This window comes from Melozone crissalis, unplaced genomic scaffold (assembly GCF_028551555.1).
Source record: "Melozone crissalis strain CALT ecotype California unplaced genomic scaffold, PUWL_Pcris_2 ptg000061l_1, whole genome shotgun sequence".
Taxonomy (NCBI): Eukaryota; Metazoa; Chordata; class Aves; order Passeriformes; family Passerellidae; genus Melozone; species Melozone crissalis.
Genome location: NW_026535839.1, coordinates 7,344,888 through 7,368,470, shown reverse-complemented (window position 1 = coordinate 7,368,470; position 23,583 = coordinate 7,344,888). Strand labels below are relative to the sequence as shown.

The window sequence follows — 23,583 nt, the reverse complement described above, 5'->3', positions numbered from 1 at the left end:
CCTTCAAGTTTTCCTTCTTGCTTGCAGGAAACGTGATTACCATCTAAAGGAAAAAACCCTCAGACATCAGCTATGCTAAACAGCTGCAGTATGGAGCTTGGGAAAAACATTTTGTGAGGAAGATCACTGAGCTGGAAACAAACTCCAAATGTGCAGATGTGCATGGATACATCCTCTTTAAAAAGAGTCTTCAAGATGGTTCCTCTGCCCTGGTGAGTCTCTCCTCCCTGCTGGAGTTACCACTTTCTTAAAGGTATGATGCAGTGAATAGAACATGCTACATGGGAGGGACAAATACAATATATCTCTTTTTTTGTTTACCTCAACCACAGCTATTTGGTTTCTTCTTTCATCATCTGCATCCTCAAAAAATCTTAATTTAAAAGAAACAAGGTGCAACTTTGAATGCTTGCTCCAAGAATGCCATTTCTGTTATTATTGATCTGCCTATGATTAAACTGTATCTTGCATGGATGCATTTTTCATCATCATTTAGATTATACATGTCCCAAAGTGCCTGAACGCTGGTGTGGGTTGGTCCCTCTTGGATGTACCACACAAAGAGGCTGGAGAGTGAGCACTGGGAATTGCTGCAGGTCTCAGTGAGGGCAGCACTGCCATCACTTGAAACCTTCTCCTGCCAGGGTCACATGAAACCCCCTGTCCTGCAGCAGCCCGGGTCACCTAAAACAGGTTCGTCTTCCCATAGCTGCTGTGTTTCTTTAATAAAAGATTTTTAAAAATTAAATTACAATCATCAGTGGAACTTCTTATGTTTCTGGCTCTAAATTTTCTTCTGGAGGATCTGGAATACGTTTAGATGCCTTAAGAAGTAACCCCAGAAAACAGCTTATTCTTGAGTTATTTTCGGTGTTTTGGCTGGTTGGATTGATCGTGGCTCTATTTCTCCACTGCAGGCGCTGTCTGTGTTTCTGCCCTGCAGGATCCCTCCTCCAGGCAGGGCACGATGCGGCCCTGCAGCATCTCTGCTCCATCCGCCCGTGATGGGCGCTGAGCCGAGGGTGTCTGACTCCCCTGGCCCTTCCCGAGCGCATCCCCCCGGACCCAGGGATTTTCCCGGCGGGGTCACGGTCCAGCGGCCGCTCCGTGCTCGCAGTTCCTGTGCCGTGCCACCATCTAGCGGCGGCTGCAGCGAGCCCGGCCGTGCCGGGAGCGCCGGGGCCGCTGGGGCTGCGCGGATCGGCTCCGCCCGGGGGATGCTGGCACAGCGCTCTGCTGATGGAGCGGAAAACCCAGAGGTTAACCCGGATCAGGCTTCTCCCACACGTGTCATCCTGCTCTGCTCCCTCCTCTAATGAGATTTAGAAGTGCTTGATGTGGTTCTGCGGCTCCATCGCTCCGGGCCCTGCTCAGCTTTGGGAAGTGGCTAAAGGAGGAGGAACAGGGAAAGGTGGTGGGGAGAGGGAAGGGGGAGAGCAAAGGTGGGCAATGAACGCACACACACACACACAAGCACATATTCACATGCACACACACACACAAACACACATATGCAAACACATATTCACATGCACACACACACACAAACACACATATGCAAACTCATATTCACATGCACGCACACACACAAACACATATTCACACACACACACACACACACACGCACACACACGCGCATGTATCCACATGCACACACACATCCTTAGGAGATTTCCAGGCATTTCTCTCCCAGGAAGGCTCAGGAGCCTTTTCTGACCCCTGCGAGCAAAGCCCAGTGTTGAGACAGAACACGCTGTGGGAACACCCTGGAAATCATCCTGTGCCCCCCTCGCTGTGGGAAAGGGGAGTTGAATTTGCACAGCACTTTGGAGGAGATGCTGCCTTCTGCCTGGTGTAATTAAGAACAACCTAAAAATTGCTTTCCTGGCCTGGAATTGCAGCTCCTTGAGCTGCCTTTAAAAAAAATCCTCAGAGCCAGATGATGGTGAAAAGGAATAAAAATGTGATGTAGGCAAGGAGAGGAAGAGAAGGCCTCCTGTGGGTGTCATCTTTTGTCATTTGAGACAGAGAAAACCAGACCAGGGGGAGGGAGAGGTGTTGGACATGACTGAGTCCACCTTGGGTGTCCCTCGTGTCTGGAGTGTGGATGTGAGACCCTTTGCCATGGACACTCTAAGAATCTCAAAATCTATGAAAGCAAAAGGCAATTAAATACAACCCTTGTCACAGCTGTAAATGCTGCATGAATTATCACAGTAAATGAACCCCAGGTTTGGGCTTGTCCACTGTTTTATTGGGGCATTTAAGTGTGTAAATGACTTTTCCAGATGGAAAGTATTGAGGTGGCTCGTTACCTGATTAAAGAATGCTGGACTTGAATGCATAGCATGGTGCTCACTGAATAATCACAGTAAGCAGGGATCTTTCAAATCCTCAAGCAACAAACTTCAATCAGATGAGAAAAATTCAATTATGCTTTAAAGGGAACCCAGCTACATGTGTGCAGGGTAAAGCAGGAGAATGTGTGCAAAAGAATTTCATGGAAAGGAGCAATTATTTCATCAATAGGACATGCAAAGCAGAATTCACTCATCAGTCCTGAATAGAAGCCCAAATAACTGAGCCTTTAAAAGAGATGATACATGGCCCAGGATGGATTTGGGCCTCAAGCAGGTTTAAGTGAGTTTGATTAATTTCTGTGCAGTTGTCAACTGAGGTTTTGGTTCAGTGACTTCATGATATTTAGCCTTGGATAATGGATGTTGTAACAAGGATGTAGGACTTTGGCAGCAAGTGTATCCCAATCCCACTTCTTTAAATTGTAGAAATTGAATTGGTTTTGAACCTGAAGATGCTGGTTCTTCCTCCTCTAGCATCTCTGCATAACATTGACTCAATGAAAAAAGCACAGGGAAAAGCCAAACACTTTTTTTTGCAAAAGAACACAGACATTTAAATTTAATAAATTATAAAATTAAAGATTCTAATTTGTATATACATTTTTAATATACAAGAAATGGCTATTTATTGCAATTTCTGTTAAGGCATATGTAAGTGAATGGAAGTTGCATATAGATATTCAGATGAACATAGCTAATACTGTGCATTGTAGGTGAGTAAATAAGATATTAAATGCATTATGTAACGAAATAAAATAAAAACCCCTCTGAGTACTGGTAAAGCACCGTTTCTAGAATTCTCAAAATATCTGAAAGCATTCTATGGAGGTGTTGTGAGACTCTAAATATTGAATGGATATATGGATATAAAAAGTGATGCACTCATAATAGATAACAGAAATTTTTAAAGAAATGATGGTGAAAAAAATGGCAGATGACTGAAGCCAAGAAACCAGAATCTGTTTGGGATTTTTTTATGAGAAGCTGTCACTTGGTTTTTAAGTTTAGACAACCAGAAAAATGACAATTGAGAAAACTGTACCTGCATGGTTAGATCATAAATACATTGCTTTGTGGGAGCACATTACTTTATCTCTCAGATCTCTGAGATGGTCTCTGCAGGAATATATTTGTTTATAAACCTGCTTTAGTTTCTGGGGATTATGTTACATTAAAATATTGCTTTCTGCTTGTTGTGTCTGAAAATGCAGCACCTGGGCAACAGCAAACTGGTTACAGAAGATCCACTGTGATGATGCTCTTGCCCAATTACAGCATTGTAGAGAAGGTGAAACAGTTGTCAAAGTTCAACCAAACAAAAAAATGACCAAATTTTCCACTGCATGACACAGAAATGAGATCAGCTCAGGAGAGCAAAATTGATAAAGAAATCTTTTGTCCTGGGCTGCTTTTTCTTTATCAATACAGCTCGGTGTTGTGTTTTCTAGTAGAAGTGATGCACACGTTCTCGGGGAACTGCTGAAAAAAACGCCTTCTGAAGAACCCATGGCAGCTTGAAAAGAAGGCAGCTTTTCTGGTCTGAAGAGACTTAACTTCCCCCCTTCTCATACAGGAAGAGTGTGAAGAGAAGGCAGCTGGTGGCTCCTGCTCCTCAAAGAGATGGTGCATCAGCCTCTCGATGTCTTGAGCAATGCAGACTGAAGCTGCTGCCTCAAGTAGTTTAGTGTTCTCCCCAAAAAAAACAGCTAGAGAAATATTCAGTAGAATTTAAACCATTGAGAAACAAATCCAATTAAATCTCCCAAAAGGTGAGACTGAGAAGGGAAACAAGCCCTTCCAAAATGCAGATGCCACCAGACATTGCATTGAGTTCCTAATGCGCACAGGACCTAACACAGCCCCAGACCAGCCTTCCAGGAGGCTGTTCCTGCTCCCTGAGGCTGCAGAACTTTCCAATTTATCTGGAAAAATGCTTTTTTGAGCTGTGGACACTGCCTCCTGTGGTTTTTCTTCACTCTGCCTATTCCAGAAGCTAGGGCAGAACAGAATCTATTAGATGAGTTACCTCAGGGGATTGGAGCAATGGGTCTTGAAAAAACCCCAGAGGGCAAGACTGGTACCCTCCAGGCAGCAAAGTTTTACCACCCCATCTACATAAATCCAACTCCAACCCTTTTTATCTTTGGGTTTGTAAAAGTTTTTCCTAAGTTTCATATGCTTGGATGAGCTTCCTAGTCTATGAAAAAAGCTGGGGGTTGTGGTTTATTTTTATTGTCCACAGAGCGAAAAGGATATTAACTTGAAGGGGAAAAGATGAGTTTTACACTAACCACATCAGTGTAAAGGAAACGTGGAAGGCAAGAAACACTATGACTACAGGCTGGGAGCTGCAGAAGTGTCTCCCGTGGCACAGCAGCTGGAATGATGTTGATTTAGACACATCTCCCTTGCTTATAAATAGAATGGTGAGGTTTTTTTCCTTTCAGTGCTCATTACTACATTGCTGCTGTGCACAGATGTGACCTGACCCTACACTGTTGTTCAAACTTGTCCCATCTGTAGGTAACCACAAATCCCTTGGCACGAGGCTGCCTGGGCCTGCCTGCACACCATGGCTGTGTGACAGCCAGCAGGGCTGGGACAGGGGGACAGGACACCAAGGACAAGCACCCTTGGACTGCAGGAGAACTCCATGTCCCAGCAGTGAAAGTCTGGGGTGGAACTGTTCCCACTGTGCTGCCAAACTGCACAGCCTGAGTTTCACTCTTCCAAACCAGAGCAGATTTTTGCTTGTGCTTGCTGCTGCTTCCACATCTGCAGCCACGTCTGCTTGGCCCAGGAGATGTTTTCTAACGCTCTGGACTCTTAGCAGGCCTGTTGGGCTTCCCAGCTATCCTGGTCTTCATTGTAGCTCCCATCCCTGCACTGAGCTGCTCCAGGTGTATCACCTTTGTCCTGTGTAAGAAGGGGCATTGGATGTCACGACCCCAGCTGGAAACATTCCTTCTATGCTTGGGCTAGTATCTCCATGAAGAATTTTTCTTAGACCAGGCTTGTGCTTCAAAAGCTTGTGGCCACAGTTCAGGCCAAACACAGTCCCACATGTAGGTGCTGTAAAGCCTGAGGCTCCTGCAGGCTCTTGCCTCCTTTCCAGCAGGAATGGCTCATTTGGAAGAGCAGACTGGGCAGTTCATTCAGCCAAGGTGGTCAAGAGCAGAAGGCAGGTCACAGAGAGTCACACGTGCTTCACCTTGCAATACCTGTGAAGCTCTTTGCCAGCAGCTGGGCCAGAGAAGAGCTCACACATTGCTGGGAATGCAGCACATCCCCAATAATTTTGTGACTCTATATATGGGTTTATTGCTGGTGCTGCTTCAAACCAAGACCAGCTCAGGCTGGAGGGTGAGATCTTCCTCTCAGGCTGGAAAATATGAACTTGGAGCCACCAAACCTACCTAGTGGTAAAGAGAGGATTTCAGGGAAGCCCCGGACTCTGCAGGAGATTTACCAGCAAAGAAGAAACAAATAGAAGAATCCAAGCCAGGAAAAAATCTGCTCAGATGCCACCCACAGCAGGAACCAGTCCATGCTCCCTGTCTTGGCAGAGTTAGAGCCAGGCTGAGTTCATCTTCTGTTCTCCAACCAGGAATGCAAAATGACCTATGAAAACCATGATGACCCTGAGGGGGAAAAAAGTACTCAAAGGGTTGTCAGGTTACACATCTTAAAGTTTTCTAGCAGACCTGGTGCTGTGAATACACAATGTGTGAATGGGTGTGTGTGTTCATGTAAGGGCACAGCAAACAGTTGTTCACTTCTGCACTAATAAAGCTGTCCTAAGGAAAGGAAGATAATACAAAACTAATTTCTCAAAAATAACTGCATCCTATATGGGGGTAAAAAAAGTTTTTCTTAACAAAGCACCAAAAAAAGAGACAACAAGAATCCAGTCATCTTTAAGTTAAACAGAATGTGGGTAGAAAAAAAAATCAGACCAATAAAAAAAGCACCAACCAATAAGGATCACTGAGGCTGTTGCATTACAGGAACCTAAAGATTATAAAAAATATGAATAATTGTAAACAGAAAGACTAGGATGTTGTTAGTCCAAGTTGGCCAGATCTACCCTACTAAATGTCTTGCATGTGTCCAAAAGTTTAGGAGAATCCTCTGAAATTGTTTATGGAAGTATGTAAACTACTGTTTTTCAGTTTTTAATTTACACATAAATATATGGCTACAGGGTTTTCTCTGTATTTTCTTACACAGCCCTGGCTCAGGAAGCTGCGTGAGCACATGCTGAGCTGTGGCCACAGAGGCAGCTCTGCCAGAGTCAGCCAAACCAAGCCTGGCGTGTGCCAGGAGCCTTCCCGAAGCTGGCTGTGCTAGTGCCAGGGTTTGTGCAAGGCACAGAAGCATCACAGGAGTGCTGACCCCCTGCTTGTCAGAGTTAAAGGGATTTGTTATCTTGGGACTGCTTTCTGCCATACTGTGTGACTCCCATTACTATTCCCAAGCAGTTTTACATAGGCATAGAAACATTAAGGAGTCTTTGACTGAGAAACCTGCTAACCTGACCTAAGTAACATGGTTTGTTTGGATTCAGTGGGACACTGTAGGGATATTGCACTAACACTCTGCTGTACCCTGTACACTTAACCTAGCCATCAAAGTGTTCAGATTAGCACTTATGAAACAATCTGTCATTTCCATTTATAGTAGGCTTGAGAATTTGGTATCTCTGCCATAGCACCACTTCGATTTTTCCCCATTCTTAGTCTCTACGATGGCCAATACTATGATGTTGGTAACATCTCTATAAGAGAAAAATGTTGCTTGTGCCATATTTCCATTTTAGTTTATTTTCCTAAGAGTCTCTCTTTTCATTTTCTCAGCGATCAGCTCCTGAATTCTTTGATTCCTTGTCCTTTCATAAGGCCTCCTCCGTGTAATGATGTTGTGCTGTGGTACTTCGTTATCCAACCCATCAACTTTGTAGGGAACATCTACTGCATTGATTTCTGGGTGCTCCTCGGTGGCATTGGAAGGGGGTGCCCGTGTTTTGGGAAGCAGGGGAGGGCTGGTGGCAGACTGTGTGGTGGGCATTCCCACGGGAGGGCCAAGGGTGGTCAGGAGCTCCTCCTCAATGACATTATTCTTATTTACAGTGGCACTGGTTACATTGCCATCCTCTGTTAGGTTGCTGTACATGTTGCAGGACTTGCAACACAGCTTATGGTACCCAGGAATGGAGCAGTAACGGGAGAGAACTTCCATGCGACAAAACATTGACTTGTCTCCTTGACAATGATCTTCTGAAAGAGAAAAAGGGAACAGATAAATAAAGAGCATCTTCACATTAATCAGAAAAAGAAACACAGCTGAAGCTTTGGCAGTGGGTGGAGGGTTTGATATTTAAAGTGGGTTGGGAAACTGGCAAATGAGCCTTCCACAAGCAGAAGCAGGCTTATATTCAACCTAAAAGTCAACTCCAAGGGTTGCAAAAGCCGACCTGAACTGTATGTACCAGCCCCATCCAAGCTCTAGACCATCACACTTGAATTTTTGCCTTCACATCCTGGAAGCTCTACCCTTAAGACCGTGAAGCCACAACGAATTGTGCTACTGTCTTGGTTTATACTTAAAACCCACTGATTGTGCTGTGCTGTTTCTAAATCTACACTGAACTCCCACAAAGTCATGAAGTTTTATATTAAGAAATCTATTTTTTCCCTATTTGCTCCTTTTAATGCTTTTCTGCAACCAAACAGTGACTAACCACAGTCAGGGGTAACATATATTTATCCAGACTGTCTCAGGAAAGTCGAGTCCTATTTTGATAATTCTCAGAATTAATCCATCTCCACTAATCAGGGTGATATTGTTGCCAGGTACCCCTACTCTGAAAATAGCAGTGTTTTCTCAGCATGTCTCCTGTTTGAGAGAAAAGTGGTGCCATGAGGCTTTTCTGCTCCTTCCTAGAAGGGAGCTGATATCTTTGGAACAACAAACTCCAGTCCAATGGAGCCAAGCCAGCCCATTAAAGACTGGGAGACTAAGTAAAATTCCTGATTTTTGTGTCAATGACTGTAATAAAAGAGAAAGAATGATAATCTGTAAGCTTTAAGCTGTCAATAGCTGTTACAATAATTTGCTCTATATGGTGTTACGGCAGATCCTGATCTTGCTGAAATGCAGGTGGCAAATTGTAGGCTGAGGCATTAAAGGTGAAGTGGTCAAAGTGTTCCTGCCTGAGAAACATAAACAAAAGCCTACTCAGAGATTCCCCAAGCCCTTGTGATTTCTGCTCAGGGGAGGCAGAGGACTGTATGCTTTGGTGGGGAATGGGTGGTGAGGGTCTAGCAGGCTCCTTGGAGAGAAAGCTGCCTGTCCTCTGCCCCACACAGACAGCCCTCAGCTCCATCCTCTGCCTCTAGGATGAAGTAATGGAGCCAGGCACTGCAGGGAAGGAAAAATCCCAACATGCAGCCCATGCTGAGAGAAGAGTCAGAGGGTTTGTCAGAGAGGAGAGGGCTGAGGAGAAAAGCAGACTGACCAACACCTGGCATCATCACTAATAAAACATCTTCTCTGTGACCAGAGTGCTGAGACAGAGATGAAATCACTTGTCTCTCTCCCCCTGCTCTTACTACATTTCCACCTACTCTTACAGTAAAGGCTGAGTAACTCCAATTAGTTGCTTTTATTTAGAGTGCACCCGATGTGAGACAGTGCTCTCAGCCTGATCTGGAGTCACATCTCACCCTCCTGCTACAGCACTGCCTCATGTCAGCACCCTCACAGCAAAGGAGAGAAGCAGAGCAGGTTCAGCCATAAAAGGGGATTTGGAAAGCGTAGGTGCCACCTCTCCACTCATCCTCAGTTAACCAAACAGGGCATCGTGGGTGTTTCATTGGCAAACATATCAGTCTAAAATAAACTAATAGCTGGTGCTGCTGCTTTAAAATGCTAGTGCTGGCTGAGGCAGGTGAAAACACCTCCTGTACATTGTACCTATGCTCTGATTGTTGCTTTTGTTGCAGAAAAGCAAAATTCTAGTTCCTACTTTAGAATGTGCCAGGTATCTTTCATGTTTTTCAAATACTAAACTGAAATACTGCTGGAGATAGGAATGACTCCTTCCTTAGGAACATAAGAGTAGTACCTTGGTTTTGGAGAGATTTTCAAACCAGCCTTTTAAGAGCTGAAACTGTTCATACCTGCATGCACAGCTCCATACAAAGGCCTGAATGTGCCTATACAATTTATCTATATTTTACATACCCCATAAGAGTCTCCTTTGAAAATTTTGCCTTGTGATGCATGACCCTTATGCATATTCCTCCAAATGGCTTCCATAATAAAAGCCAAGAGATACAATATTTAAATGCAATTTTAACAAGGCAGGTCTGTTCTTGACTTTGTAAGAATCAGTAACAGCACCTTTAGAAAAATGCCTTTTTTCCTAACAAAAACATGCAATGTCAAACTTAACAATACATGGAAATAAAACGGCATTATGTAATAAGTTTAGTGACATCCGATAAGTTGTATAAATAAACTCTGCAACTTCTCAATGCCAGAATAAAATTTTGATCCTCTATCCAAACCAAAATATCCAGATTTGCTGAACTTTTATTTATTTTTACTTGCAGTATGCATGACAGACTGGAAGTATATATTCAAAACATCAGTAAGAAAAAAATAAATCAGTTTCACAGTCACTTTGGTACACATTAGTCTCATAAAAAAATATTGAAAAGCAAACTGAATTGGCACATCTTTAATATTATGTTAAATACATACAAAACACTAATAAAATATCCCTGATAAACCAAAGTGCATATAGACATAGTGCACAATGCCCAGATACCTTATTGCACCATTCTCTATAGCCACCCATCTCTTGAAACATCACTAAACATTGTCTATTTAAAGGTAACAGTCATGAATATATTTATACAGTTAAACACCGATTATTTTACATAACAGTATTCAGTGCCAGATACGTGTCTTTGCTTTTTCACCTTGTCATGTAAATTGTTAACATGTTTCAGGAAATATTAACAGCAAAATTTAAATATGTGATCACATGATAATGACAAGTTTGAAGTGCTACACTGTTGACGACCCAAAGATTCAAAAATGCCACTTTTCCAAAAAATATTATCAAAGCAATAAGGTAGTAATTTGCTCCAAGACTGCAGTTTTACATTTCTACTATTGGTACTGACTGTCACAAAGAAGTTTATGACTTGTGAATTCCAAATCTTCAACACAAACACGGAAGGTGAAGCACGAATGCCAGTTAAATCTCAGTAAGTCAGGCCACAATCCTGTCTCCATGAAGATATGGGTATGCACTGTGCAAATCAACCTCCAATTTAATTTACCACCTTCCAATAGTTATCGTTCAAGTAAAAACACTCCATATGAACATTAACTCAAGGTACCAGTGTACCGTTCATATTTAAAGCTGGATCTGGTAAATTAATGCCATTTACATTTCAACATTAAGGCATTTTTCTAAAATTCATCTCCTAAGCAAAAAAAGCAATAAAAATTGAGGTAATTCTGTAGTAGTTCACACTGTTATGTTTGCCAGTTGACACATCTAAGAGCACACACACGCACACGCACACACACACACACACAACCATACCAGTCAAGTCAGACATGCACATGGTGAAAAAAGACCAGAGATGTAATGAGTATAAACAGCTCCATGCTGAGCAGCTGGAGACATCGTAGTCAATGAAAACATCGTATTGCCTCCGCCACGTCAAGGAAAACACCACCACGCCACCTTCATCATGGACCATGCCTGCTCTGCTTTGGGTTTGTTTCTGAAGTGAAAATGAGCAAAACTGGCAAAAATTGTGCGATGGAAAAAATGAACGCAGCTTTTCTCGAAGAAAAACCCTCCAAACGACCACCAGGAGTGTGGTCAGAGCAATGGCATCAGAGCAGCAGGGAAAGAACCAACAGAAACTCAGCTTCTGCTTCCCAGTGAGCCCTCCACGGGTCACAAACATAAAGGTGAGGGTCAGGAATAAAAAAATGAGCAGCAAGGGTGAGGAAAGCAAGAGCACCACAAAGGAAAATGGAATGAAAAAATTCTTCCACTCATCAGACTACCCTGTCAGCGAACTGAAACCAGAGAGTTACGAGATTTCGGGTTTTTAGATAAAGGAGAACTTTAGCACTACAAGATGTCATTATTGTGATGTGATCACATTCACAATAAGTTCTCAGTTTTGCTATCAAACTGAACATCAGGAACCAGTAAGAGCCTTTTTTCACCACCACCAAGCAACAAGCAAACCGATCCCAGCTCCCTTTCAGAGGACTGCAACATACTGTGGAGATCCAACTTCACACATCCAACACTTCAAGACCTCCACCACCAGTGCTACGCAAGCTCCAGAGAAGAAAGACACCGAGCACCGAGTGCCTGGTGTGAAAAAACAGATTCAGCCCAAGATTTAAACTTGGCAAAGTCAAGGGAACTTTCCGCATAGAGAGAAGAAGAGAGCAAAAGGCAAAGTCCACACTCGATGTGGCATGCATTTAAGGGCAAAGGCAGAGTTATAAATGGGTCTTTTACTTGAAGATATTTTCTGGATGGGGTAGTCTGGATCAGGTCTTGACAGCCATTGTATCATGTAGGTTTTCTTTGAAGGATCAGAAACGTTTCCTTGAATAGAGGAAAAAAAAAAGATGCAACACAACATATGTTAGGCAGCATTAAACTGTTGTCCTGTCAGAAGGGGACAAGCTCAGAGAGTGAGTGGGCTCCAGTTGTGAAGGAGCCCAGGGAAGGATTACAACCAAGCTGATTTTGGGAAAAGGAGCTGTTTGGGGAGGTTGCTACAGCTCGTGCCCAACGCTTCACAACCAACACTGAAGACAGCCCAAGGGCCAGTTCTCCAGCAGCACTTCTCATGGCAGGGTCACACATTCCCAGAGACATGCAGTCCAGTTTAGTTACAGTGCCTCATTAAAATCTTTGTATTGGAGACTATAATTGACAGCTTGCTTCTAATTAATTAGAAATCAAAAGCTACCCTGAGAAATACATCAGGAAAAAAAGAATATGAATGACTTAATAACAGGAATATGTGAAATGATCTCACAAATATAATTTGCAAACAGCTGAAAAGCTAACAAGGATAAAGGCCTTATTGTCCTGGATTAAGGAGGAACAAATTAATTACAGCTTCTAAAAACTGAGTTAGATAACCCCTGCAGATAACTTATGTTTGACAGAATGAAAATGAAGTCTGGAACTGTTGGTGGAGGTGGGGAAAGCAAAGAGGCATCCTTGGTTAGCCACAGCCCAGCAGCCCCTTGCCAATCCCCACAGCTCTCAGGGGTGCAGGGCTGGACTCAGGCACTGCTCCTCTCCCAGGGCAGCTGTTGGCTGCTGGCCACATCTGGCCATCAGCACTGTTCCAATGTCCACCCCAGGCTCTCAGGCTGTCCTGGGCCAAGCAGAGCTCCCCAGCAGGAGAAGAGTGCCCAAGAAGCCCATCAGCCACACTGCAGCTCCACATTTGGAATTCTACTCAAAACAGGGACTATGGAGTAGTGCCCCTGCCCCAACAGGCATAGCACACAAGTATCAATTAAATGAAGGCATTGCAAATAATTAAATAATTATTTTTTTCAACAAGTAAGAGAAGCTATAGAGGAGAAGCCCTTACTGGGACAGGGAGGTAGTCTGCAGATCCTGACGCTCTCTGGTTTGCTGTCCTTGCACAGGCCGATGACATTGTCCCTGGTGCGGCACAGCACTGGGCGATCCTGGGTGCCATTGCCACAGCTGACAGAGCACTGGAAGGACAGGCACAGTTACACCCCAGCCACCCTCTGCAAACAGCACATCAGAAATTAGCTTCTCCATTTTAAACTGTCCTTGATTAGAGCTGACATGGTACATTATTTGAACCACTGCAGTAATGAAGCACGAGGGAGAGCCACTCACTGCTTCTTGTGGTCCACCAGTGATTGTGAAACACTCCAAGAACGAGCTGTGGTCTGAGCAATAAACAAAAAACTGCACATGCAAGCCATCTATCCACAGAGCCATCAATTCACACATACAGCGGTGGCATTACTCGTCATGCCCATTCCGCCAGACAGAGATTAGTTTGTTTGAGACCTCCGGGAAGAGACTGACCTGTGACCAGGGTCCAATTCTCCACTGTGCTGGGCACAGCTCCCGGTTGCAGGGCCTCCTGCCCTCGGGGCGGTCGTTGTTGCAGTACTTGGTGTGCACAGAGCGGTTGGTGTTGTCGTGCAGGGGCTGGATGCAGCGCACAGACCGCACCTGGTACCCTGTCTTCCCACAGGATTTGCTGCAAGGCTCCCACTCCCCTGTAACCCAGCTGGGATGGTGAAAAGAGAGTGAGCAGAGTAAAAGTCAAACTGTTGATCTGTAACTCTTAAGCACAGGTTTAACGTGATGTTAATGCTAGTTCTAATATGGAGAAAATGAGACAATATGAAAAAAACATAAGCAGTTAACATGATGTTAATACTAGTTCTAATATGCAGAAAATGAGAAGATATGAAAAAAAACCCCAGAAGCAGTTATGGTGAGGGCTATTTGACTGCCCCTGAAATGTCATTAATAAGACCCAGATCTTCGATATTACTCTTTCTCATTATCTCCAAGGTAAGCATTACTATTACTTTGCTGTATTTGCTGCCCTTTCCAAAACTGCACATAAAAATAGGATCACTTTTATGTCAAAAGCAGCCACCCAAGAGTGCTGCTGAGCTTCCCAGGTCTGGGTGCATGAGATGTGCCTTGTCTCATAATGCAGCACAAACCAGCTGCATTGAAGCCAAAACATCTGGGCTAGAAATGCAGCTCCTGCCTGGCCCACATCTGGGCTCTCCATGGACCATATCCCTGGCCATGTTACACTCAATCTGCTGAAGCACTGGCAAAGCCAGTGCTGTGAGTGCTGAGCTTGGGCAGATCAGGGTCTTCATCATCATAAATGTTTGGTTTGGGGGAAGGCAACACCCCATTGAAAACCAGAAGGGTCGAGTTCATAATTTCTAAATCAGTTTGGCCACTGAAAAATGAAATCTACAGTTTGTAATGTGGTGTGGTTGAAACTCTCACTGATTACCCAAACCTCATTAATTACAGCTACAAATTGTAAAGGACTTAGAGAAGAACAGCAGGGACAGACAGCACCAAAGGAAGTTTACCTAGACTACTGAAAGCTTGGTTAAAATTAAGTGAAGACATACAGCAGTCTATAAATATTTACAGAGTGCAGACATCTGCAAGATGGAAATATTGTTCCACGTAAACAATATTCTTGGGATCAACTTCACCAAAAAACAGACATAGTCTGGAGAAACACCCTGAGCTTGAAAAAATTGTCCTGAAGTACTCATAAAATCCTGAGTTTGGAAATAGTCAAAAAATAGTACAAGGCACTGCACTACACATTCCAGTTAATCAGAAAGTAACAATTCCTCCCAACTTTCTTTTTGTAACCTACAGAAATTACACAGCTGTGAAGAAATGCGAGAGTTGTGAAGCCAGGAATCCTGAGGTGACTTCTGAGACAAAGAAGATTTTTTTCCCAGAAGTGAAGAAGCAGCATATTAGTGTAGGGGGTGTCCCAGAGCTTTGTAAAACTCCTTAATAATTGCCTCTCCTATGTACAAGAGCAAAACGCTTGGATGACATTCTTTGGAAACAGAGCTAACTGAAACTTCAGGGATCCAAGTATAATTTAGGATCCTATTGAGCCTTTGTGGTACCTGGGCCCAATTATATTTGCAGCTGAAAGGAGGATACAGTCCTTTCCAGAGAGCCTGAGATACGGTTAGGTCATTACTTCAGTTTTCCAATAAATAAATGTTCAACCCTGACCCATGCAGAGTTTATGGGGCAGAGTTTCTTGCCTTTTCTCTCTTTCAAATCTTTTTCTTTTGAAAGGAAGTTAGGAAATATTGTGGTATGTTCTATTTATTTGCTGTGATTCCTGGAACCTACACTTGGTCCCCAGAGATAAAAGCTGGGATCAACATATTCCTTTCTTGTTGCAGTAGTAGCACAAAGAATATATTAGTCCTACATGTGGCAGGAATAACCTGCTGCCAGTCAAAAAAATCACCTGTAAAATTTGAATTAAAATATTTATAACACTTGACTATGTAGAGCTATAAATGAAGGTACAACAGGCATTTCGTGCTGTATGAGGGCAGCCAGAGAAATCTAACAGGTCAAGTCTTTTCCCTGTGTTTAAATGTCCAAAAATATCCTGTGAACTTTATGAAGATTTGGATTTGAGAAACTGGACATTGACACTGGTTGTCTTCTGCAGCACTCTGTACATTTGCTCTGACATGGTTAACTCACACTGTGTAAAATCCGCTGGTATAAATTGAATTTATGTCTATTTTGTATCACCTCACGATGGCCTGAACACAAAAGTATGGATCAGGATAGCACTTATTTTCTAACCCAGCTTATTTCATAAGCCACAGGAACCAGCAATCACAGAATATTTCCATGAGCAGAACAGAGCATGAGATGCTCACAGTCCTGGGCCCCTGCAATGGTCACAAAGGTGAAGCTAAAGCCACCTTCCTTGAGGTGCCAGTGCTGGCTGGGTGAGAAGCCCCTGCACCTCCAGGGGACGCTTACATGGGCTGGGAGCACTCCTGGAGGTTGCACACCCTGCGGATGGGCTTGGGCTTCTGGATGAGCTCGCAGTAGCTGCGGTGAACCATCTTGTGGTCGGTCTTCCTGCGGCAGCCGTACTTGGTGAACTGGTAGCCTGGGGAGAGACACTGCTCTTACTCTGAGGGCTGGCACACCTCACAGGGCTCCAGCTGCAGAGGAACTGCACAGATCCTGTCAAGGGCTGCAGTGGGAACTGCAGAGGAACATGCTACCAAAGGAGGGGTAAGCTGCTCTGAATAAATGCAATGCAAATTTAACACCCATAATTGTTCACCCCCTATATTTGTCACTCCTTTAATCACAGAATCACTGGGATGGAAGAGACCTTTAAGATCATCGAGTCCAACCCAGCCTAACACCTCAACTAAACCCTGGCACCCAGTGCCACATCCAGTCTCTTTTTAAACACATCCAGGGATGGTGACTCCACCACCTCCCCGGGCAGAACATTCCAGAACTTTATCACTCTTTCAATTAAAAACCTTTTCCTGATATCCAACCTACATTTCCCTTGACAAAGCTTGAGACGGTGTCCTCTGGTTCTGTCAGTGCTGCCTGGAGAAAGAGACCAACCCCACCTGAGCACAGCCACCTTTCAGGGAGTTATAGAGAGTGATAAGGTCACCTCTGAGTCTCCTTTTCTCCTAAACTGAGGAGCCAGAACTGGACACAGCACTCAAGGTGTGACCTCACCATGAAAATGAAAAGAACACTTAAATAATGTTTAATGAAAATAACAGTCAGATCTAGCATCTCAAAAACATTCTGAAAACCTCTCCAGTGGCAATCCAGTGGTGCAACCTGACCATCAACCTGGGGAACAGCATCAGCCTTCACATATGGCCCCAAAAATTAGTCTGACATTGCAAAAGCCACATCATTGGATGGGGATTTACAAAGGGCTGCCCCATGGCACCTTGAGGTTCAGCACCTTCACAGCTTAGAGACCCTCATCCAAATCTTGTACATTTGTCCAATTTTTTAGTTTCATAATCATAAATCAGAAATTAATCAGCCCAGATCTGCCCCCAAACCATTTAAATCAGATTTTAACCCCACTGACTATTTATTTATCTACTACTTAAATAAAACTCCTCCCATATTCTGATCTCCTTAATGTCTCATGGCAATAAACGAATTTTGCATGATCTGAGGTTTTGTTTTTACCTCCTCCACAAGGTTTTGAACACTGGGACCACTTCTTCAAAGCCCATTCATATGACAGTGAGTCCTCTTCCAAAACATTATTGTTATCTACATTCAAGGAATCTTCATGGATCATGTACTTGTAAGTCAAAGATATCTTGGCACCACCATGAGGAATCACCTAATAAGCAAAGGAGATGTAATGAAAAAGATATGAAAGGCTGATATCAGGATCTCTGTGAGATGATGTGAAATAGTGATCATGGCTCACATACAAAAACATCCCCAGAGGGATTTCAACCTTTTAGCTGCACTCAACACATTTTTTCCCTGATGAAAAAGTATCTCCATCCTTATGAGACAGAGTTACTAAACTGCATATTAAGAAAGACTGTGGTTGATTTAGACTTATTTTCCTTGCCAGCATTGGACTGACATCATGATACTAAATTTTTTCCATATCCCATCACAAAGGAAGGAAATTTTGTACTGAAATGATAACGGATAGTTCCACTAAAAGACAAAGCAAATTCAACTGTGCAAATAAGTGAAATCGGCAAAGAAAATTGCTTATATTTCTGATAAAACACAAATATTCTTATGATAGTCCTGGAATTCTGCAAAGCTTTTTACTTAATCTTGACAGAAATATAAACTATTTAGAAAGATGTTTTGTTATCACACTGCACTAAGACAAATGCAAGAAAACAGATCTCAATTTGAGCAAAGTGCAAAATATTTGTCCTTTGGAAACATAGTATTTATTCTTCCTTTGAAGTTCAGCTGGTGTAGATCAACACATTACAGTTGTTTTCAGAGGGATTTTAAATCAACTTACCCCTGAATTGAAGTCTACTTTTTGCTAGTTTGCAATGAAAAAAGGAATATATTTGGGTGGTTTTGGGAACTGTGGAACTGTTTTGCCCTGAAAAAGGGAGCCAGGATCACAGGAATCCTGCAGCTGCCTTTGCAGGATACACTTTCAAAACATAGATGGGAGAGGGAACTATTAGATCAGGCTGATATGAACCACTCTGACCTTTTTTTGATTGGTGCTCACATGTCAGATAGGATAAGTAAGCTGCAGCCTTTACTCAGTGGCTGATTGCTATGCCAGCCACAGGAAATAATCACGACAGCTGGTTGCTCAACACATAACCCTGAATTATAACAGCAATGAGCTGGGAGAAAGGAATTAAAATACATCTCCTATTGTCTTATAATTGAAGCAGATGTCTCCTGGTAACTCACAAGAGGAATGTGAAGGACATGCTAGCCCACTCTGGCTGTGAGGAAGGTGGTTTCCATTTGGCTTACCAGGATGATGATCCCGTGCCGCAGCGGCCCCATGGTCTGCACTGTCTCTCTGTCGTCGTCATTCCGATATTCCCACTCCACACCCATGTCAATGAAGACCTTGGAGTCTGGCACATAGTTGTCCTCACTTAGAATGAATTTCCCTGTTTCACGATTTTTAATGGCTGGGAGCAACACAAGAAAAGTGAATATAAGAGGTTTGTTTCTCATCTCCAGTTTTGTTCTGCTCGTGTCCCAGTGGACGAAGCTGAAAAGGCCAGTGTGCATTTTCCCTCTCTTCCCTCTCAGGTTTGGAAAGACTTTTTCAGGTGTTTCACTGAACTGTCAATGCTTTTCTGCTCAGCTCCAGGAACATCAGTTGTCCTTTTTTTTCCTTTTTCATAGCCTGCCTTGGCAGAGAAACGAGGCCAATGCAGCTGCACCACAGGGGTCCAGCTGCCTGCTCCCATATAACAACTTCTGAATCCACTGGCCAAATCCGAGCCAATTTGAGAGCCAGTGGGGGTCCCAGAGCTATTCAGCTCTTTCATATATTGTAAGGCAGCTCAGAGGGTTGTTACTGCTCCATCAGAGGAAGGCTACTGAGCTAACCCCCAGCAGGTCCCCACAGCGAGAGAGGGACACTAGAAACAGCATTAATTCTCCTGCTCAGATCCAGTCCTGACACCAGCTCTGCCCTGTTAAGCTCCTGCTGCTCTGCAGACACCTGCCACTGCACACAGAGCCAGGTTCCTCTCTTCAGCTCCCACCAGTGCTCCATCCTTCACCTGGAGAGACTTCAGCCACCTTTGGATGAGGACAGGTTTTCACCTGAGATGGAACATTTGCCCTCGTCGTTAGAAGAAGCAGGGACTGTTTGTTATGTAACACCAGATTTTAACTCCATCCTCTGCCTGGCAGCTACCTGAGCATCCTGCTCCCTCAGCAGTGGCCAAGGCAGTGAGCCAGCTGTCCATGTGCACAGCACTCACCCACCTTGGCAGAACTTTGAACAAGGGCTGCTCCCTGAGCCACAGGGCCAGGCTGCCCTGGGCAGCCAGGGAAGCATTCACTGGGAAAAAGCTGGGATGGTTCACACTATGGTTAGCAGATCATTCACTGTGAATCTACTTCCAATTAATAGCAGCCTACCAGTCACTGCTTCCCATTGATTACAGGGCCGGGAGGAGTGGATTTCCATTACCTCCTGAACTGCTGGATTGATTTGGCAGCCTCGTGTCAGTACTGTTAGCAGTGGGGCAGAATCTGGAACAGATCTGGATATGGCTGGGAAATTACTGAGGGTGGGAAGCATGAAAGATGCACACAAAGACCTTGGAATGGTTTGGGTTGAAAGTGACTTTGAAGATCATCTACTTCCAACCCCCAGAGATAATGCACTGAACCCCATAAAGTAACTCAGTGCCTCTTCCAGCAGCTTTCACACATCACATGCACATACCAACACAGAGATCTGGCTGGGACACCCTGGAATACAGCGCAGGGAAATCAAATTGCCAAACAAGTTTCCTAATTTAACATACTTAGAGAAAGTACATGGTGTGGGTGGGTAATGGGTAAACAAATGTACAAACACATTGTCAGCCTCCAGAGACAAAAATAAACACCAGAAAAAATATTCTGACTGAAAATCTTCCTACTTTTTACTTACCAAGATGATGAGTGGTGGCATCTGTTTCCTGTATAAGTAAATGTCTTGCACCAGCAGGAATTTCAAACATCTTAACGTACCCTATATTGAGGTATTTGAAAAGATAGTTATGGATTAATATGCTACAAAATAATAAATTAATTATTAATTAATATGCCCAGGGTGGGTTTGTCTTAGGTTTTTAAATAAATCTTATTTTCTGAAAGCAGGGTGTATTAAACAAGATGAAGCGAATCCAGCACTATTCCCATTCCCATTTCCGTGCCAGGTAATGGAACATAACAGGGACAAAGGGCTTTGGGTCAGAAGAAAGGTGCCTGAAGTGTCACAACAGACTTGGCTTCAGACTAAAATGGGCTTTGAGACCACACAACCTCCTGCCTGACAGAGCCTGCTGATGAGACATTATTGCAGCACTGGAGTGACAGAGCACTGGCTGACATCAGCTGCACAAGCCCAACAAGGAGCAGGGAAACCCTCTCCCATGCATGCACAGGCCTTGGTATCAGCAGCTTTAACTGCTCACTGGACAGAAGTCTTATTTCCAAATTATAAACACATCTGGAAGTAAGTCCAGATTGTTTATTGGAATTAATGATGCTGCAAATGATTTTTAATTGTCCTGGTACTTTCCATGAAACATAAGAGACTGAGAAAAATGCCCTGAATTCCCCAGGACAAACCACACTGGATGTACTGACCTTGCTTTTTTGGTATTCTTGAAAATGTTCTTTTCACCACTTTGCAGTGGGAATTATCTCCTCCACAGACACCACACTTATCTTCCTGCTTTGTGGAACCTATGACCCTGTCACACCCAACTTTCTGTGCACAAAAGAGAGAAACAGTCACTCTTATTTATCCACTTTTCAATTAAAATGTGCCTTCCCTTTACATATCAACCCCCTGATTCTGCCTCATCAAAGCAGCACACCTCGTAGTGTTCTCCTGGAAGATCAACACCTAAACAGATTTTAATACTTGCAGTTCCTATAATAGCTGTCAACTGGCTGATTATATTTTCATATTACCCTTCACAGTGGTTCTCTCACTGAAGGAAAGCAGCATGGTTAAAGAAAAGCTCTTAAGCCTCAGCTTATCTTAAGACAGATACTTAAATTCCAGGAGAATCTAGGCATCTATATGGGGATAAGCACCTCCACCAGTATTTTGCTAGTCAGATACTCATTCCTTTGAAAGATGACCTGCAGCAGATCCCAACTTAGAGGAACTGTCATTGATTTTTTAAAAATAGCATGATCAAATACCAAGAGAAAGCACATCAGCCATATCCTAACACCACTTTCCTTGAAAGCTGCTGTGTGTTCCTATTTGATTGTACATTCCACCCCCACTAAACCTCAGCAGGGAGAGCTTTCCTTGAAAGCTAATTGTAATAGCTCATCTTAAAATACAGCATGAAATGTTTCTTGTGTAGGTAGGTGCTTTTGGAATCTAGTCACATGCATGGCAACTGTGAATATCACACATAATATTGTGACAATAATCCTAATGAAATCTCCTTATTGCCCAAAGTGTTATTATACTTAGTCATGCTTGGAGAGAAGCACTCAAGGTAGAGTTTGAGTTGTTTTCACCCTGCTGAGCCGTGCAGGAGCCCCCAGGTCCTCACCAGGCAGTCTCCCCTCACACAGATGCTGTAAGCATCCTTGTAGGAGCAGCGGGTCCCGTCGTGCACCATCCGCTTCATGTACACCACATCCCCTGTCTCCTTGGATTCGCAGTACAGGTGGCACCTCTCCTTGGCTGAAAAAACAAAACAACCCAAATTGTGCACGTTCAGCTCCCAGTTTAGTTGCTGATGTTGTGAGCAGCTCTTTCAGTAGTGTTGGCTCTCCCTTCTTCCTTGCACACATCACAGAGCCCAACGTGGTGCCCATAAATCATTGATGCTCATCCCCTTTGAAAAATTCTGTGATCTCTTGGAAAATGCTGAATCATAAAGCGTCCATGTGTCACCATTAGGAGACAGGCTTAAAAATAACAGATCATTGCCTTTGAGGGGGGATCTATTTAATCCTTTGCAGATGATGCAATCTGGCAGAGCTCTCCTCATTTGCATGACTACCTGAGAGAGATGCTGGTTTCTCCTGCACTGCACTTAAATGAAGAAAAGCCAAATTAATTTTCCCATTAAAAGCAGCTGTTTGACACTGAGTGAACCTGGCATCCAAAATTTCTTCAGAGACAGCTGGGCCATAGCATTTCATCCTAACCACAAAGTTAATTTTCCCTCATGGTTATACTTGTATTTATGATAATTTAAACCATTAAACAAGATGAGATGTCAAAAAGATTCAGACAAAAAACTTTTTTTTACTCCTAACACATGCACAAACAGCCAGACAAGTGGTATTTTCTCTAATCTGTTCCAAAGAGCTAAGAACAAAAAATGAAGCTGAAAATGACTAGTCAGTGGCTGAATAAAGTTGTATTCCAGTGGTGTATTTCATTTTATCCATGTCTCTTGCTGTCCTCAGCCCCATAATAGGATTCACTATGCTTTCCTTGGCACTGAAGAGCAGATGGCCTTTCTGCTAGATGAAACAAATAGAGATTCTGCTATTTTAACATGATTAAAAGTTGGGGTGCTTTTCCCACCATTTAAAACAATAACAACCTTTCCATTGTAGCAGTTCAACTGAAATAAATCTTCACAGGCCCTTTGCATTCTTTCCCTGTACAGTTCCATGGCCTCTGCCCTCTTTTTATAAAGTCCTTGTTATTGCTGTTGATGTCCTCAAGGCCACTGGGTATTGGTACATCAGAGACCTTTGCTACTGCTCCCAAACCATGCAGAGAAGCCATGCTGAAAATCCAGGGTCTAGTCTATTAAAACAGGCACTTTGTTTGTGCAAATTCTTCATAGGAGACTATTAAGATCATGATAACGACAGACCTAATGTATATATTAGAAACATTAAGCTGTGCACAGGATGGATGTGCACACAGCACCCCTGGGTATGCAGCCACCCCACACACAGCACACATTCACTGCCTGTGATTAAATGAAAATATCAGCAGGTCTCACTGGGTGCCAGCAACTCTGCACAAGGGCTTCATTTTAGAGATGGTTCTGCTCCCACTGCTCTGTGGAGCAGTAAACGTGTAAGTGCTGTTAAATTAGACCCTGCTGCTGCAAAGAATTATTTTCTTCCTGTGCTATTCACTGATGCTGGGCACAGCAGAGGTGCAGGAGCATGGATATGATGGTTGTCTGTCCAGTCCCTGCTCTCTGAGTCCTTCTCATTTAACTCAGGCTGGGGGCTCATGGCCAGAGTCCCTCCCTGCTGCCCTGGCAGAGGCAAGGGAGATGCAGCAGCCTGTGAGCTCAGCAGGGTGAGGACCTGGGGGCTCAGAGGGCCTGGAACAGGAGACAACGGGGCTATGGGACGCTCAAGGACAAA

At 43.6% G+C, this 23,583-nt stretch overlaps 1 protein-coding gene across 1 annotated transcript in view; it reads right to left on the bottom strand.

The window, feature by feature from the left end:
• Window positions 1–9,999: 9,999 nt before the first annotated feature.
• Window positions 10,000–23,583, bottom strand: part of ADAMTS2 (ADAM metallopeptidase with thrombospondin type 1 motif 2) — a 167,098-nt gene continuing 153,514 nt past the window's right edge. Inside the window, exons 13-21 of the mRNA XM_054288265.1 lie at window positions 21,789–21,922; window positions 20,857–20,980; window positions 20,156–20,236; window positions 18,505–18,668; window positions 17,209–17,368; window positions 16,003–16,135; window positions 13,504–13,711; window positions 13,028–13,157; window positions 10,000–12,018 (exon numbers count right to left, since the gene is read on the bottom strand). Of these exons, the coding sequence (XP_054144240.1) occupies window positions 11,822–12,018; window positions 13,028–13,157; window positions 13,504–13,711; window positions 16,003–16,135; window positions 17,209–17,368; window positions 18,505–18,668; window positions 20,156–20,236; window positions 20,857–20,980; window positions 21,789–21,922 (1,331 nt within the window). The 3' untranslated portion in view covers window positions 10,000–11,821. The remainder of the gene's footprint in view (window positions 12,019–13,027; window positions 13,158–13,503; window positions 13,712–16,002; window positions 16,136–17,208; window positions 17,369–18,504; window positions 18,669–20,155; window positions 20,237–20,856; window positions 20,981–21,788; window positions 21,923–23,583) is intronic.